This window comes from Thunnus albacares, chromosome 24 (assembly GCF_914725855.1).
Source record: "Thunnus albacares chromosome 24, fThuAlb1.1, whole genome shotgun sequence".
In the NCBI taxonomy this organism is placed as follows: Eukaryota; Metazoa; Chordata; class Actinopteri; order Scombriformes; family Scombridae; genus Thunnus; species Thunnus albacares.
In genome coordinates this window covers 10,614,401-10,628,940 of record NC_058129.1, presented here as the reverse complement: position 1 = coordinate 10,628,940, position 14,540 = coordinate 10,614,401, and the positions used below count along the sequence as shown (strand labels likewise).

Genomic DNA, 14,540 nt, shown 5'->3' with positions numbered 1-14,540 from the left:
TTGAGTTTTTCAGCCTGTCCGACTTTCTGACTAGGGAGCTGGGTTTTACGAGGAGCTCCTGAAGGCCTCATTGATTGGCACACCTGAGCAGAGCAGACACGATCGATACTTGTAACAAGAAGTGACGAAAATGATTTTGAAAAGTGTTGTTTGACTTCTGAAGGCAACCTGAAATGAAAAGCAGGTGACTCTTTGTATATTTTCAGCCGTAATGTTTATACCTGTCAGATTCAGGTGAGTTTTAATTGAATAAATGTGTATGGACGGTGTGGGAGAAAGGCGACATAGCTGGCTAATTTAGCTAATTATCTTAATTTCGACCAGCCAGTCGTGGTTTTTAATAGCAGGATACTTTCCATCTTCGAGGTAGTAATTGCTCAAAAAAGAAGAAAAAAGTGTTTTCTTCTGCCAGCTTTTCTCAACTTCCACCAAGCTGTTCACCATGTTTACTTCTCCTGGTATGAATCTGCCAATATTTTTTTCCATAAATCGTCTGTAAACTGTCAGAAAATGGTGGAAAATATTCCCAAATGCCAAGGAGACATCTGTAATTTGCTAACTTTGCCCGACCAACAGTCAAACATCCAAAGGTTATAATGCTATAAAATCAAGAAAAGTCGAGGAAAAAATGTTGAATAAATAAACAGTAATTCAAAATTGATGCCAATTAATTTTTTTTTCATTTCTAATTGTTTGAGCTGTAGAAACATATTCCTGTGGTGTATTTAGCTGTTCAGACTCTTTTCATCAATATGTAATTAGTTTATTTTTATGTTGCTTGGTGTTGTAGGAAGTCAGCTATAAACTCTTGTTTTTTAAGGTGAATATTTGACATACATGAAATTTTAAATTATATTGCTTTAGGTCAAGAAATTACAGAATGAAGTACAATATTTTCTCCCATAAATAAGAGATATTAATTTTTGAGCTGGTGGGGTAAAAGAGAGAGAACTTAAAGTGAATATTAAAGTCAATTTATTAGATTCATAGAAGATGATACCTAATTTGAAATTACAAATTAGCCTCATCAATTGGGTGAAACAGAGGCGTTGAGTGTTGTAGCTGTTTTGTGAGATCATAATGTCATGATCACTTTTAGAGAAATTTACTTTACTTTACTTTTTAAGAAATTATTTCCTAATCTAGTCAAGTCAATTTTATTTATAAAGCATATTTAAAAACAACCCACATTGACCAAAGTGTTGTACAGACCAGAGCAGGTAGCTTAAATCACAAATACAAGAAACACCGACACAAACAACAAGTTACACAGCTCGTAGGCACAAACAGACAACACATATGGGGAAAGGCACAAGCCAAAAATCAGCCACATCAGGAGGATTCAAACGCTGGTGAATAAAAGTAAGTTTTGAGCCTGGAGAGAGGCCAGGATAGGTGTAATATGGGCCCTCTTCCGGGTACCTGTCAGGAGCCTGGCTGCGGCCTTCTGGACCAGTTGCAGGCAGGACAGGGACAATTGACTAATCCCAGTGTGCAGGGTGTTGCAGTAGTCCAAGCAGAATGATAAAAAGGTGTGGATGACTTTCTTTAGGTCTTTTAAAGAGAGAAACAGCTTGATTTTGGCAATAGTACAAAGCTGAAAAAAAACTGGCTTTCACTACTGCGTTAACTTGCTTGTCAAACTTAAAAGCGGAAGTAAATATCACACCAAGGATTTTGAAATGAGGTTTGACAATCAGGTTGCCAAGACCGTTGGTAATTACTTTGATGCCAGCAGGGGGGGCAATTAGGACAACTTCAGACTTGCCGACATCCAGCTTAAGGCACTTTGTCCTCGAGGCATTTCAAGAGGCTAACTAGATTGGACTTGTCTAATGTTGTCAAATGTTTTACATTTAAAGTGGTTTGTAAAGTGCATTTGCGTCATGCAATGAGTTGGTGATATTTGACTGTCGGCAAGTTTTCTAAAAAAACAAGTTTCAAACATCAGTAGGAAATGATTTCTATGGGAACCAAAAGCTAGCTGCCTGCCTGTATCACTATTGTTAAAGTAATTTCTGCTGCTTTATCACAGAGGTTTTAATTGCTTTTTTATTAGATTGTACTGCAAGCGTCCACTGGTCATTTTGTGCATAGACACATTCAAATATTTACTTTTTGAATTGAAAAATATCCCAAATTTCTTTTGGAGTTAAACAACTTAACAGCTACATCTGTTACATCAAACGAGCCAATAATCTCAAACATCCCAATGATATTATAAGCAGTTTTGAAAATATTACCATTCCTTAGTTTTCATTACAGCAAACATATTTAGTTTCAGTCTCTTCGGCAACTCAGAATCTTTTTAATTTCATCAGATGCTCATTTCTTACTCTTATTCCTCTGTGTGCATGTGGCAGGTTTTCAGCTTGAACTGAATGAGATGGCTGAGGAACGGGACAGGTGTGACAACCAAAGTAGGTCTCTACCTGGTTCCAGCTCCCCTCTGTCGTCTCCCTGCCGTAGCTCCACCCAAACGTGGCTGCCAGTCGCATCACCTCCGCGGCTTTCCTGGAGTGATCGTGAGACGGAGCAGGATGAAGACTCAGGGGACCGTCGTGCTGGGATGCAGGCGAGTGAACTTCCTTTGTCTGGTCTCTATGAGGAGCTCTTCTGTACCAGCCAGACTTCCATCCCTCTGGTGCCTCTGGCCGGTGCCCTCATGACCTCCTCCAGGCCGCAGAGCGACGTGGTGAAACAAGGTTACCTGGGGAAGCAGGAGCGAAACCACAGAAGATATTTTGTCCTGAGGGCAGGAAGTCACACCGGGCCGAGCCGACTCGAGTGGTACAAGAGCCATGAGAAGTTCACAGCAATGGAGAAGTCTGCTAATAAAGCTGCGCTGTTTGGGTCCAGCAAGCAAGGGTTGGTAAAAGTATCTTTCACTGTTTTAAGGCTTTTAATGGGGCTTCTCATTAACTCATACCATCAGTAACATGCTCTCAATTCTGGAGAAAAACTAGATTTTAATGCCTGGAGCTTTGTTTTAAAACATATTGTACTTCACAAATATAAGAGAAAATTTTCGATATCTTAAGATCAAATGTTTATTCTCGATCTTGGTAAAAGTAGTTGACAGAACAATTCATTCAGTAGCAGCACTGGAACTAGCTTTCAGTCGTATCACATGATCTTCCTCAGCAGATGAGTTGAGTGTGTCCAGCTGTCGTGGAATTACAGATTTCCAAATTTCCATTTTATTTTTCGGAGCACTTGAAGGACTTATTTTCCTTGTTGGTTAAATACGAACTGTTTTCAAGGCCAAGAATGAACATTCAATCTCACAACATGGACAAAAAGCCTTTAAAGTGCTCAGAAAAATGTGAGATTTCAGTATCTACAATTTTCCATGACAACTGGGAAAACTCCATCTACTGAGTGATTGAAAGCTCCAGAACAGCTTCTGAATGGAGGTGGTGAGATTTTTCTCAGTTTCTAAATGTTTTCTTAAACAGGATGATGTCTGATTCAATATTAGCGGTAGTTATCAGCCCTACATGGTAGTCTTATAAGATTCTTGGTGACACTGGTGACATTCATGACATTTCCCCAGTAAAAGCCAGTGAGTACTGCTTGCTACAGCTTATTGTCCAGCACTAGCCATTTGATTCATTAGGGTGAGGGTGAGAAAAGGGTTATGTATACAGTAACTTCAGAAACATTACAATCTAAAATGAAATTGAATTAATTCCCTCTTCCCAGGGTGATTTACCTGAGGTGTTGTCTTGGTGTGAGCCGCATTGGCAGTTCCAGAAAAGGCCACACGGTGGCGTTGTATGCCAAGGATCAGACAATGGTGTTGGTCGTGGAGGACCATCGGGAGCAAGAAGAGTGGTGCATGTCCATTAAGAAACTGATGGAGGAAGAGCAGAAGGATGAAGAGCATGGAGAAGGGTTCGATGAAGAGGATGATGGGTATTGTACTCTGCCTCCTGCTGCCTTTTTCAAAGAGGTTAGACCTGATTGGTATTTTCTTTTCCTGTCGGTTGCAGTAGTTGTAAAAGAACATTTTATTTAAATCAAATTTTAGGTTCCTATTGGTATTTTGTTCTGGGATGTGAACTTGACATCTTAGTATACAATTTGCCTTCCCTGACCTTGACAGTTAGAAAAATAAGAATATATTTAATATGTTCACAATAAGACTATCATGGTCATTTTACCCCCTATATTCCAGATTCAACAAGGCACTGTTGTGTCATACAGTATATAATGTTTCTTAAAATAACATCTATTTTCATTACCACTGAAACCACAGAAAGGAAATCAATGGTGTAGCAGTTGGCAACAGTTGTCTATCAACAGTTTTACTTTTGCAAAAATCACAGAAAATCAGCTGTATTGTGCAGAATTAACTGTGAAAAAGTTTAATGAAATCTGGTGAAACTCTTCTTTAATTGGTTGTCTTCAACTTACAACTCATTCCAAAATGTGCAGCTCGGTACTTTAACTCAACTTAAACTTTCCTGTAGTGTTTGCAAAGCTAATAGCACTCTCACAACGGAATTTAAAACAGCCTTTTCAAGTACCAGCTCTTGATTGGATATAAAACATATCCCTGCCCGATCTTCGCCCCTGCTCCCTTCACCTTCTTGTTAAGGTTTGGCCCGTCACAGTGAAGCCCAGAGGTCTGGGCCGCTCCAAGTCCCTGGCGGGGGAGAGCCGGCTCTGCCTCACAGCTTCAGCTCTCATCTTGATCAGAGTGGGCGCGTGCAATGATTTGCCGTCTGTATCGATACCTTTGCTGAGTGTTCGGCGCTTTGGCCACTTGGATGGCTCATTCTTCTTGGAGCTTGGCAGGTCGGCACCGAACGGGCCTGGAGAGATCTGGATGGAAGCAAGAGACCAAGGTAACTATAAATAAAGCATGTGTTAATTCTACTCATTACAGCACTTCGGTAGGACTGTGAGCCCTCCTCTTTATGCACAGGAAACCCCGCACTGGCCCAGCACATTCATGAGATGGTTCGGGAGACAGTAAGGGCTCTACGAGCTCTTCCAGATTTCAGCAGGTCACCAACCTCCAACCACACCAACCACAATCAGCTTCAAACCCTTATGGCCTCAAAACGCTGCAGACCCAAATACAGAGACAAGCTGGTGAATGTGAGACCTCTCAGTTTTTCCCTGGCCCTGCCCCCCAGGAACTCTGAAATCCAGACTGGTACAACTCAATGTAACCTAGAGCCCCTAAAACCAGACAAACCTGAGCGTGAATCTACTCTCAGTTTCACCTTGGATCTCAGCCCCCAGAGCTCCAGGCCTGAGACTGGCAGCTACATGGAAATGAGGATGGATCATCACCTCCCAGTCAACAAAGAGAGGGAAAACGACTGCAGCCAGACTGCCATGGTGACAGGGGACCACTGCGGTGTTACACCCTGTAGGATGGAGGGCTGGGAGCCAGGTGAGCAGGAGGGGCCGGGGTACATGATGATGTCACCACAGACCCGCCACAGTTCGTCTGTGCTGCCTCAGGATGACTATGTGACCATGGCGAGCCCACATAAACTAGGCTGGCCAGCCTACTCTTCCTCCTCCTCTTTGCTTCATACATCGTTCAACAGGTGAGTCAAGGTTGGGAGTAATATTCTGAAATCACTTGAAATTGTTGATACTGGTATGCTGGTATGCTGAAATCATAAATAATTGTCATACTGTGTAGTTCTTATGCAATTTTATTACACTTAATTACAGTAAAACATATGACAGTACATTAATTAGTACAGTCAATAATTGAATCAAAGTACTGTTTATAATCTTTCCAGTTTTAGGCATATATTCTCTTGGTTTTAGGGACTTTTCCCCTGGAGAAATTATATTATCATACAGTGTTAGTGACTGATGCATACCTGCTTGGCCTCTTTAGTTACCTCAAGCAGCCTTTAGAAGTCACTTATACATATTAAACAGGTGATTTTTGGAGTTGTATTAAAACTGATATTTTCTGCCATTTGGTATTTAACTTATGACTGATTTTATTTTTATAGTTTTCCCCTGTTTATTTTTTTGTGTGTGATTTCAGGACATAATAAAACTGAATTGACTAGTAGGCTTTGAAGCTCTGATTAATTAGTTCCTGTGTAAATTGCTGGTGCATTAGTTGCATGCTGCAAAATTTAGTAATATTGCAACGGGAAAGGTGTCTGAGATATGACATATGCTAAAACAGGAAGAGAAAAAAGTCACAATGAAACTCTTACCAACACAGACTAAAAGAGACTTGGTAGTATTTACCACAAATAGAAATTTACCAAGAAGTTATGCAAGACATTCATTTTGTTCACCCCGTCTGTATTGTTTGGACTACAGTTTGTGAAACGCTACCTCTCTCTCTTTTGTAGCTCCGCCTCTGACAGCTACTCTCCTCTGCACCCGTCACATCATCAGACCAATGAGCACAGTCAGTCTCACTGGCTGGTGACTTCAGTCCAACAGTCACAAACAGAGGCTGGCCAATCACAGAGGAGCATCAGCTGCTCCGCCCGGCCACAGGATGATGCAAGGCAGGAGCAGAAATTATCCCAGTACAGACGACTCCCATCACAGAGCAGGGTCACTTCTTCTCCTGTGGGGAGTGTTGAAGGGTCTGGACTGATGACTCCGTTCTTCACAGATGGACAAAGCTATTCTAGACCAGTCCAGGCTAGTCCAAACTCTGGTTCAAGCCGGTCTAGAAGAATGCAGGCTGCACCAGAACAATCTGCTGTCAGAAGATACCGACTGTCGTTGTGTCTGCCTTCATGCCTGCAAGCTGAAGACAGATCCTGAATGTGTGTAATAATTAAATGTCTCCCCAATAATCCGAACTGGAGCTACTAATTTATTCTGGTGCAGCAGGTGACTGCGGTCACTGGCCACAAAAAGTAAAACTTACTGTACTGAGCTGATATAAAATATTGTATTTAATGTGTCAGTGAGACTTTAAGGTCTCAAAATTGCATATTATATGTTTGAGAAGAATGAAGTAGTCTCTGTAGACAAATTAAGTCTCCTATATGTGTCTGTAAATGCACTCGGTCAGACTTTTTGTCTGGTTTTTCTTTTGTTGCAGTTTGTTTCATAAAACCTGGACTTTGGGCCTAAACCACACAGCACCTGAAGATGTTGCGCTGTTATATGAAATAATTAAACAATAAAGTCACGAGAATGCAGGGTTTTTTTTCTTTAGCGCTTCATTTCACACGTTCATACAGATCAGTGTAGAACTTTGGATGTCCTGGCAGAAATGGAAATCACACTGATGTATTGATTCTGTCCCTGAAATACAATAACGTACAAGATACTCACTAATGTCAAAGACAATTTAATATGTCAAAGAAAGAATCAGACACATGCATAGAGTTATTTACATACATGGACTTTTAATTAACACAATCTATATCTAGATATGTTATCTCTATAAGGAAAATCACCTGTCAATACAAGGTGTAAATGCACTCAGAAGGCATTGTGATCAGACCTCAGACAGGTATAAATGCGATCTGTACGGTATTACTAAAAAACACACATAACTAAAGAAAAATTGTCCCAGCAAGTTGAAAGGTTGTGTAACTCTGCTTCTTCCTGTAAGCTTATGCAAGCCTGGCAAAAGCTACAAGCAGCAGCAGTAGCTACAAGTCTTCCCTTGCTAGAAGTGAGTTCCTGGTATTGCTTTCCTTGAACTGGGACACATCATGTCTATTGACAAGTCTGCCAGCCCTGCGTAGGTAATTAGCATATTGAGATCTGGTCATTTTGCAGGCACCATTAGTACCAGATGTAAATGCAAAAATCCATGGATTGGATGTCATAATTCAGATAATATATCCAGATATCCAAATCACATGTTAAATACCAAGTTAAAAACTGAAATTAAATGTAAACAGTATTCCTACTGAACAAGTACAAGACACTAAACTTCTGGGTATAACATTGGATCATAAATAATCAAGGTCTAAACAAATTGATAACATTGTGAGTAAAATGGGACCATGTGAGAAGAGTTTTGCCAAAGTTATGCCACCAGATGTCATTAGACAAGTTCTAAATGCTTTAATTCTGCCACAGCTTGATTACTGTTTCGTGTAAGGTCTATTTCTTCTTACTTACACAGTTTCATGGGGAGTGATATTTGAGCAAAATCATAACGCTATAAGCCTTGGTTAGTTGGATTAAACACTGTAAACATTGCACTCAATAAAATGCTGGAAACACTATATTGACTTTGTCGAATGCCAATTATTCTAAAATAATTAAAAATGGCTGATTGTCAGAGTTTTTCTCTTTCATTCTTGTTGATCATGACTTGCTGTGTGTGTCTTATATTGCTTTTGGATATAGTTCTTCTGAATGAGTTATCATCTGGTTTCTAAAGAAGAAAGAGGAATTGTGGGAGAAATGTTAATTTGAATATAGGGACAGTCTGAAGTCACAGAGTTATGCAGACGTGTTCTCAGAATAATGAACTTACATATTTTGTTTAACTTACTTACATATCTTGAATACAGAGCTGGCTGTGAGCCATATCGGTTGAGATATGATTCCTGTGAGTACTCTTTATTCAAATCAGTGTAGTGTTTCATCCTCCAGGCATCAAACTCTTTCTCAATAAGCTGTAAAGCTGTTTCACCGTCTTCAGTTACAGTATTTTGTAAGACTTTTAATTCATTGCGTCATAGATGTGGCAGGATTTACTTGTAGCCTTATTGGGGAGATATTTGTGAGCATAACCATAATGATATACTGTATATTGCCTTGAGTAAAGACCAAGTGCAGCCGAAATGTCGGCTGTACAGTAAAATCATTGGAGCTCAGTGTGTAGTCTTCTTCTCTTCAATATATGTTATTGACATGTAGACTTTTCACCAAACAACTCTTAAATCTAGCTTAGTCTTAGTAAATCTTAGTAAATCTAGCTGTTGCTAAACCGACAATTGAATAGTTTCCTGCACAGGTTTGATACTTCAGCAGTGGTGGAAGAAGTATTCAGATCCTTTATTTAAGTAAAAGTATCAATACAGCAATGTAAACACAAATCTGTTTTCAGTTTTTGGACTTTTTCTCTAATCTTTGATTTTTGGTGAAATATTGGATCATTTGAACATTTATTGAAATGAAACCATGTGAGAAGTTTAGAGGGAAAAATTTTGGTTTTGGTGTTTGGTATTTGGTGGAGCTGTTAACAACTCAGACATCTGAAATATGACCCCGGCTGCACACTACTTTTTGTAAGACATCAAAAGCCAAAAAGGTTGTAAACCACTGGTTTAATCTTTAACAATGTGTTGTATTTTAAAAGCTTGTTATATTATCCATTGTGTCAAATCTTCCTCTGAAAAGCAACTAAAGCTGTCAAATAAACGTAATGTAGTAGAAAGTACAATATTTCCCTCTGAAATGTAGAAAATTGTACTTAAGTACAGTCCTTAGTAAATGTACTTAGTTAATTTCCATCATGGTACTTTAGTATATGATCCTGCATAACTTCAATGGTCTTCCTGTCTCAGTTAATAATTTAAAGTTGTAAATTACTAACTGTCACAAGTGTCCCTGTCTGACCTTTTCTGTTTCACTATCACTGCATGACACTGTGAACATGGAGGGTGTAAATGAAAGGACAAGCTACAGTATGTGTCTGCTGCTTAAGATCACATTGTACAACAAGATGTTGGAGCTTCCCTTTCTTTATTCAAATTGGAATAATTTTTCATCTTTCACACATTATTCTTTCCGAGTTGATGTAAAACAGTTTTTACTGCTGAGCACCGTAAATGATTTCTCTTCCTCTATAGTTGCATGAGACGATATTCTAATATTCATTTTTCTTATTTTGAGCTGAAGGGGAACTTGTGATTTTACTCCTCAAATTCTGTTTACAGGTCTATTTCCCTCTGAAATGTAGTGGAGTGGAAGTATAAAAGTAGCATCAAATGGAAATACTCAAGTAAAGTAGAAGTACCTCAAGATTAAGTACTTAAGTACAATACTTGAGTAAATGTACTTAGTTACTTTCCATCATGATACTTTATTATGATCCTGCATAACTCCAACAGTTTTTCTGTGTCAGTTAGTAATTTACAGCTGTCCCTGTCTGTCTGTGCCTGACCTTTTCTGTTTCACTACCAATGTGTTTGTCCCATGACAATTTGTAGTTCAGTTAAAACTAATTACTCACTCAGGACTATCCGTTTAAACCAATCCTCTCTGTCTCACAAGTAACATGTTTGCAGTGTGAAAGACTTCCTACTTTACAGTGTTAGATGTGATACTGTCACACTACCTGTATGGAGAGGGAAAGCTTAATGGGTCACTGATACCTCTGGTATCCCTGCCTTTAAAGGACATGTTCTTAGATCTGTCCTAAAACATCAGTCAGAGTCCCAAATGAACATTGACACATGTTTTTCTTGCTGTAATCATTCCTCCTGTTCATACTGACCATTAGAAGATCCCTTCATAACGCACTTTAATGTAAGTGATGGGGGCCAAAACCCACAAGTCTCCTTCTGTGCAACAATGCATTTAAAAGTTTATTTTAAGAAAATATTAGGCTTCAGTCGTCCAAATGAGTCAAATCAAGTAGATATCTTTCAATGTTACAGTCTTTTTAGTACCAAAGTTCGTCTTTTTGTTACTAAACTTCCACTGCAGCTAAACAGGGAAACACAAAGAGGGAATTTTATGCTAAAAAGACCAACTGTGGAAGACATCCACTTTATTTGACTTGCGCAGATGGCTGAAGACTATTGGTTCAGATATGATTCCTGTCAGTCTGCTTTATTCAAATCAGCGTACTGTTTCATCCTCCAGGTATCAAACTCTTTCTCAATAAGCTGTAAAGCTGTTTCAATGCTGAGCACCTTAAATGGTTAATCTTGTATAGTTGTGTCATCTGTTCCTTCAAGATAATGACTGTAACACTGTTTTCTAACAAAATAATCCTGAGTACTGAAGATGTAAATATTTGTGAGTATAACCATAATGATATATAAGTCTTAGTTAGTTGGAATGACCAATTAAACAATCTGAAAAATGTTTTGGAGTAATACACAAACTCATAACACATATTACACATGCTGGACTTAACAGCAGTTGTTTTGTCAAGTGATATTTCAAAGGTCAAGAATGAGCTTTCAATCTGAAATGTTAAGCCAATGTGGATGAGAAGTCCTTAAGGTGCTCAGAAAACAATGGACATTTGAATATCTTCACTTAAATGCTGACTGTGCAAGTTCTATCTGAAATGAAGACCATGTGATAGGGTTGAAAGCTCCACAACATTTACTAAATGGACCTTGTGGCAAAATTGTTTTGTCAATCCGAAAATTTGAGTGCAAATAAAACCAAATAAATAACAGAATGAATTTAGTATTTTTTATTGAATGACATAACTTGCAGCATAGAGAAACAACATTAAGGTCATAATTACTTAAGATATAATAATAATACAATATTTTCATGGCTAATCAATAAATGTGTAGGTGGGTTGTGTTATGTTGGGGGAATTTGAACATTACTTCTGTTGTATTACCTCAATCATTGTAAAATCCTGGTGGCCCTGAAAGTAACCAGTAACTACAACACAGATTATAATCAGATTTAACTTTTTCATCTGGATGTGAAAACTGAAACTCCGAGAATTTCATAACAATAAATAATTGTAAATGACAGTTTTAATTATTGATAAACTGTAAATTACTGTTTGTATATATTATATCTTTTATTGATATTGTAAGAATCTCGGATCAAACTCTAATGTTTGTGACTTTTTAATTATTATATTGTGTGCATGAACAAATTTTGTTAACCTTCTCATAGTGTTTTTATCAAGGTAGTCCGTTTAAAGCTGTATTACTGTGCAGGTCAAAGGAAATAAGCAGTTGTCCTACTGATTATTTGGCCATTTATAGACTTATAGGCTTATAAACTCTGAGGGAGGTTTTGCTAGGCTTTGGTGTCTGACAAGACAAAAGTGATCGACTTTTATAACATTAAGTGAGATTGTAAACCTTTGACCCTTCAAACAGAGAACAAGTGAAGGTTTGTGGATTCCACATGATACCACTGCACCAGTTATTGTCTCAGAGGTCTGATACGATGTGTCACATCTGAAGCCATTGTAAAAACCATATAAAAACCCACCTTTGACCACGGAACAGGCACCTTTTTGGTTGAACTCTGTTTCTTAATGACCACCTGTAAATGCTCTTCACATACTATCAAAACATAAACTACTGAGGAAGCTTCAATGTTTGATTATCAGTTCTGGGCCAGTAAACAATGTTTTTGATATTAGTTAGCTAAACTTGCTATATTTGTGTCATTTTTCTAGCATTTTGCTATACTTTAAATACCTGTTCCTTCCTCATAAAACATTTGCAAGCTGTGTTTTAAAACTATTTCAACTCGTACAATGTTTACATCCATATTTGCATGCTGACAGTCTTCTCTGCTGCCTTTTTTAGAGTATTGTTACCTGTGGTGCCGTGTTACCATCACTCACTGTCAATTAGTGGAATAACATGAAACCAACAGCAGGATGTGAACCACATGCCTGCACGCTCCTGCACAAGGACACAGTCTGAAAATACTGTCACTTTTGTTTATAATAGATTAAGCATAAAAGTGTTGTTGATTAGTAAAAAACGACCAAAGCATTGGCCTGTTTTTCTCAGGACTGTTGTTAAAAATATTGTGAATTTCTTCTGTTAGCAGAAGACTGCAGGACTGTACAAATGAACTAAAATTCACACTTGTTACAGCACTTAGATGATTGATCATTGCTTCAATGCTTATAACATATTAATTAAGATTCTCAAGGAAGAAGTTGTGATAAAGAACTGACACAAAGTTGTTGCCCTTGCTTTATGTATCACTGAGTGATGACTTGGATACTTTTCACTCAGTGACTAATTTCTGGCAGTGCCAATGGATTGTAAACAATGTAGAAGAGACACATGAGGACAGGTGTGTATGCGCAATGAACGTAGGAAATGTTCACTACGTTTCATACTGCGCCATCTGTGACGTCTCTCTACACCTAGACACTGGGATATTTGGAAAGAGCAAGTCCACTGAAGTCAAACACTTTACAGTGTGTACATGGTGCACCTTGATAGACACAGCATTTTGCATTTTCAACATTTGGATTTCAGTATTTGGTGTCAGTTATCACTGACATCCACCGCTGCCTGGGATGTAATCTGGTCATGGCGTTTTCTTCACATTTCCTGATTATCTGTGCTCTACTCATCTGCTTATGTTCTACTGATGGTAAGATTCATACTCATAAACACATTTGCTAAATCAACATTTTTATATCAACTCAAGTCTTTATTGAATATTTTTCGTGTCCACTACAATTTTCATGTTGATGTAAAATGTCTTAAACATTCTAATGTTTAAGTTTAAATACAAAATATATTTGCATTTCCTTTTACAGCTGATTTAAGGCCAATTAGAGTTCTTATGCCATGTCAAGTCAATTTTATTTAGTGCCAAATCATAACAGAAGTTATCTCAGGGCACTTTTTATATTGAGCAGGTCTAGACCATAATCTTTACAATATTATCTACAGAGACCAAACATTCCCCCACGATCAAGCACTTGGCAACAATGGCAAGAAAAAACTCCCTTTGAATTCAATCCTTGTCATCCAAGCATATTATTATACTGGTCATGTCATCAGCTCTCAGTTTGCACATTCTGTATAATACACATATGTTAAGTGATTTAATCAGGAGTCCTCCTAAACGTAGTCATGTGGTTGTCTTTTTTTCTTTTTTCATTTCTCCATTTTGAGTTTTTCTGTCTTCCGACAGAAGTTTGATCAACCAATCACTTTAGTGCAAACAGGAAGTGATATTCTACATGCAATGTCCAATATTCATGAAAATATATATCAATGTTATGCCCTCTTTTAAATGTATTGCTGCATTATTAGCCCAGAAATCATCTCTGAAAGTTCAACTTCCTTCATGTTCGTGCTGCAGTTACAGCTGGATACAAGGAGCTTTTCATTATGTTAACGTGTGTCCTCGCGTCCCTCATTCGCGTCTCAGCTCCTCACAGCGAGGACGGAGGAGTTTAATTCATCAGATGTCACTACTCATGACACATTATCTCAACTGTCAAATATAGAAGTTATCGATATGTGGTAATTATTAAGTAACAGTTTAAAATCTAAAATTTAAACTTAGAATTTATTCATACAATTAATTAACACTTAATTATATTAACACAGTCTACGCTGTAGACTTAATTTGTACAAAGTGATAGCTGGAAGGAAAACACCTTTGAAAAGCAAAACTATATTTGTCAAAATAAATCATATTTTATCACTGAGTTGCAGTTTCACCATTACATTATAAATCATTTTGAGCAGTTAATTAGCAATTTATAACAGAATTCATGTTAAAATGTTCACATCAACCTAAAGTTCACACACAGTTTAAACCCCATATTTCTTTTCCTCCATGCAGGTCTAACAGCTGTGATACAAACACAGCAGACTGTGATGGCAGCAGTAGGAGAAGATGTCCATCTCAGCTGTCAG

The 14,540-nt window shown here is 38.0% G+C and overlaps 1 protein-coding gene across 3 annotated transcripts; it reads left to right on the top strand.

Annotated features, from left to right (window-relative positions):
* Positions 1-83: 83 nt before the first annotated feature.
* Positions 84-7,157, top strand: LOC122976334 (insulin receptor substrate 1-like). Of its 3 annotated transcripts, none has more exons than XM_044344766.1 (6): positions 84-184; positions 2,364-2,868; positions 3,706-3,955; positions 4,604-4,853; positions 4,934-5,570; positions 6,348-7,157. In XM_044344766.1, the coding sequence occupies exons 2-6, from the start codon at positions 2,387-2,389 to the stop codon at positions 6,772-6,774; spliced, it is 2,046 nt and encodes a 681-aa protein (XP_044200701.1). In that variant the 5' UTR covers positions 84-184; positions 2,364-2,386; the 3' UTR covers positions 6,775-7,157. The 3 variants fall into 3 exon arrangements, with proteins under 3 accessions (XP_044200701.1, XP_044200702.1, XP_044200700.1); XM_044344767.1 differs by having other exon boundaries at positions 138-234; XM_044344765.1 differs by lacking the exon at positions 84-184 and adding an exon at positions 388-458.
* Positions 7,158-14,540: the final 7,383 nt, after the last annotated feature.

Excerpts from the sequence above, each read along its gene's own strand:
- LOC122976334 (XM_044344765.1), top strand. Across the intron at positions 2,869-3,705 it reads TTTGGGTCCAGCAAGCAAGG|GGTGATTTACCTGAGGTGTT; the intron begins GTTGGTAAAAGT and ends CCCTCTTCCCAG. Across the intron at positions 5,571-6,347 it reads CTTCATACATCGTTCAACAG|CTCCGCCTCTGACAGCTACT; the intron begins GTGAGTCAAGGT and ends TCTCTTTTGTAG.